At 58.8% G+C, this 2,708-nt stretch overlaps 2 protein-coding genes across 2 annotated transcripts; both read right to left on the bottom strand.

Annotated features, from left to right (window-relative positions):
- Positions 1-309, bottom strand: DQ04_14891010 (hypothetical protein; the record flags this gene model as incomplete). The annotated part of the gene is made up of 1 exon (XM_009317224.1): positions 1-309. A coding segment is annotated over one exon (309 nt), but the record flags the coding sequence as incomplete, so codon positions are not given.
- Positions 310-1,070: 761 nt separating this feature from the next.
- Positions 1,071-2,621, bottom strand: DQ04_14891000 (tubulin tyrosine ligase; the record flags this gene model as incomplete). The annotated part of the gene is made up of 1 exon (XM_009317223.1): positions 1,071-2,621. One exon carries the CDS (start codon positions 2,619-2,621, stop codon positions 1,071-1,073), a length of 1,551 nt encoding a protein of 516 aa, XP_009315498.1.
- Between the last annotated feature and the right edge of the window lie 87 nt (positions 2,622-2,708).

Raw genomic sequence — 2,708 nt, 5'->3', positions numbered from 1 at the left:
CACGAGCTTCACGAGATGACGAATGAGGCTGTTTGCGCGATCGAGTCTCTGCCTGGTGTCCTCCAACTCCCTTTGCAGCAACTCGACGGTGGCAGCCGCTTCGCCGGCTCCTTCGGTCTTAACTGGTGTTTGAGAAGCGTCATTGACATTTTTTGTCGCCGGGAACTCATGGTGCGTGCTGGCGCGTGCCGCCTGCAGCCGGAGACCGGTGTTCCCGCAGCAGCTAACCCAACAGCAACGCGACAGCGTCGCCCGAATTAAAGGCATTCGTAATGCAGAACTGCACAAACGGTGCTGCTTTGCCAACATTTCTCGCTCGGTCCCGTCCTATAATGTTCTATTGTCCTTATTTCGCTCTAGTCCTCAGTGGGATTGCGTGTATATGTGTCTCATGGAGGAGGAAAGAAAAAAAAACAAGGGGGGGGAAGACTGAAGGATGCAAGCGGTGCAAAGGCAACACGCATGGCGAGGTCAGTGCGCACGCTACCCCACACATCCATACAGATGGCAGCAGCAGCGTCCCTATTTGGGCACTGGCCGACGGCAAGCGTCATGTCAAAATGCACGAATGTAAGAAAGTATGTGTTGCTGCTGTGTGTCTGCGCTTGCAGTGGGCGATGCCGTGTGCTCAGCCTCTTCCGCCCACGCGTGAGCGTCCGCAAGAGTCCCCATTCTTTTTATCCCTGTGCGGGAGAGGAATTGACGCCATCGCGCCTCTTGCCAATTCGCAGAAGCTACGAAACACAACTAAGTAATGAACACACACGCATACACAGAGAAAGCGAAAATCAGGTGCGACCATTTCAAACGCTGCAGCCGTGACACAGAATAGCACCACTGTGAACACGGCAGAGAGAGAAAAGGGGTGCGCAGAGACTCGCATCTACCGTAATAGCCATGTCCTTGTGATTGCCGGTATCTTTACATTTCTTTTTTTTTTTTGTGGGGGGTGTTCTCTTCTAGCGAGAGAGAACCTCTACTTGCTTGCGTCATTATTCCGCTGTCCTTCATGATCCAGCCTGCTGCTCTCTACACAAAAACACACAGACAAAGAATCTTAATTCTGCGACTCACGCCTGTGGCTGTAGCAACCGGAAGCCCGTCGGCACGGCTGTCGTTAAGTCTGTGCGCAGCCGATACTCCCAGTACGGCATGGCGCCCGAGGCGGGGAAGGCCGGCGGGAAAATAATCTTCAGTACGTCCTCGAGCACCTCCTCCTTCAGGAGCCTGTCCGACACCGTCGTGGTCGACAGCGACGGCGACGAGTTCACCTCGATCAGGTGCGGCCGCAGCTGGCTGTCGATGAGCACGTCGTAGCCGTAGAGCTCAAAGCAGTGCTTGTCGTTGCACATCACCGCCTCCACGGCCCGAAGGCTGTGGTAGATGAGAAACTCGATGCTGCGCATGAGCCCGTCGGCACACGCGGCGCCGTAGCGCCCCTGAACGAAGAGGCACAAGTTCGCCAGCGACCACTTGCCGCCGTGTGACTCGTTGTACGCCTCCTCGCCCTTCTGCAGCGCCACGTTGGTGAGATGTGAGCCGAGGTCGTCGTCCGTGAGGGCGTTGGCGACGTACCGCGTGGCGCAGAAGCGTGCGAAGCCCTGCTCGTGGAAGTACGCCACCAAAGGCTTGAAGGACGTCACGAGAACGTACAGCCGCAGGTCGAACTTCTTCCCGCCGATCAGAAGCGGGTCGGCGACATATTTGGAGACAATAAATGCGCCCGGCGCCGCCCCCTCCGTTTCCTCCGCGTCCTTCCGCTCCCGCAGCCACCGCTTCAGCTGCGACACGCGGTTGATGAGGAAAATGCCGCGCCCCTGCGAACGGGCGGTGGGCTTCACGATCCACGTGCGGCCGGGTTGGCGCCGGAACTCCTCCGCCAGCATTTGCAGGTCGTTGGGGATGTTGTGCGTCACCGGCACGCAGTCCGCGAAGCGCAGCCAGTTGCGGTTGCAGTCACCCTCGTCCCCCTCATTTATGCCTGGCGGTGTGAACGTCACCCGCAGCTGCGCGTTGGCGGGTTCGCGGATGTACTTCTTGATGTTCTTGTACATCAGATCCTTGCGCGTCAGTTCGTAGTGGTTCGGGAAGTGGTTGATGATCTGGGAGTCCGTCAGGCGGTACTCGGAGGTGGAGAAGATGCTGCGCACACGCGCCACATTCATCCAAAAGAAGTGCCAATCGCCCGTCATCACGTCGTCTTCTTCCATGATCTCAATGCTGCGCGGAAACCACTGGAAGGCGAAGTGAATGACGTGCTTGTCCAGGTCCGTGCGGTACAGCAGCGGCGGGGCAGCGTCGCCGCTGCGCTCATCCGTGGCAAGCAGCGGCGTCTTGTAGTAGCCGTTGCTGCTGATGTTGTTGTTGTTGTTGCCGCGTCCCGCCGCCGCTGCCGTGTCGCGCAGAGGCGTGGCGGATATGACTCTGCCGGGCACACTGCTTGTCGTCATTGACATTCTGCTCGTTGGGCGCATGCTACCCTGCCAACAGGACGACGGCGCGCCTGCTGTTACGGTTGCTGCAGTCGACGCCACCATCGTGTTGGCCTTCCCGTTGGCACGCCCCACCGCAGGCCGCGGCTTCCTGCCGTCATTGGAGTAGCGGAGCGCCTTGGGCGGCATATTGCTGCTGCTGTAGTTGCTGCTGGGTATCCCACTGTGTCACCAGCAGTGCTACAACCGCCACGCCCGTTGGGTTCCTCCTTCTGC

Source organism: Trypanosoma grayi, assembly GCF_000691245.1.
Source record: "Trypanosoma grayi strain ANR4 Tgr_1489_V1, whole genome shotgun sequence".
Lineage (NCBI taxonomy): Eukaryota > Euglenozoa > Kinetoplastea > Trypanosomatida > Trypanosomatidae > Trypanosoma > Trypanosoma grayi.
Note: the sequence above shows the minus strand (reverse complement) of the source record. Positions and strands in the feature narration are given on the sequence as shown.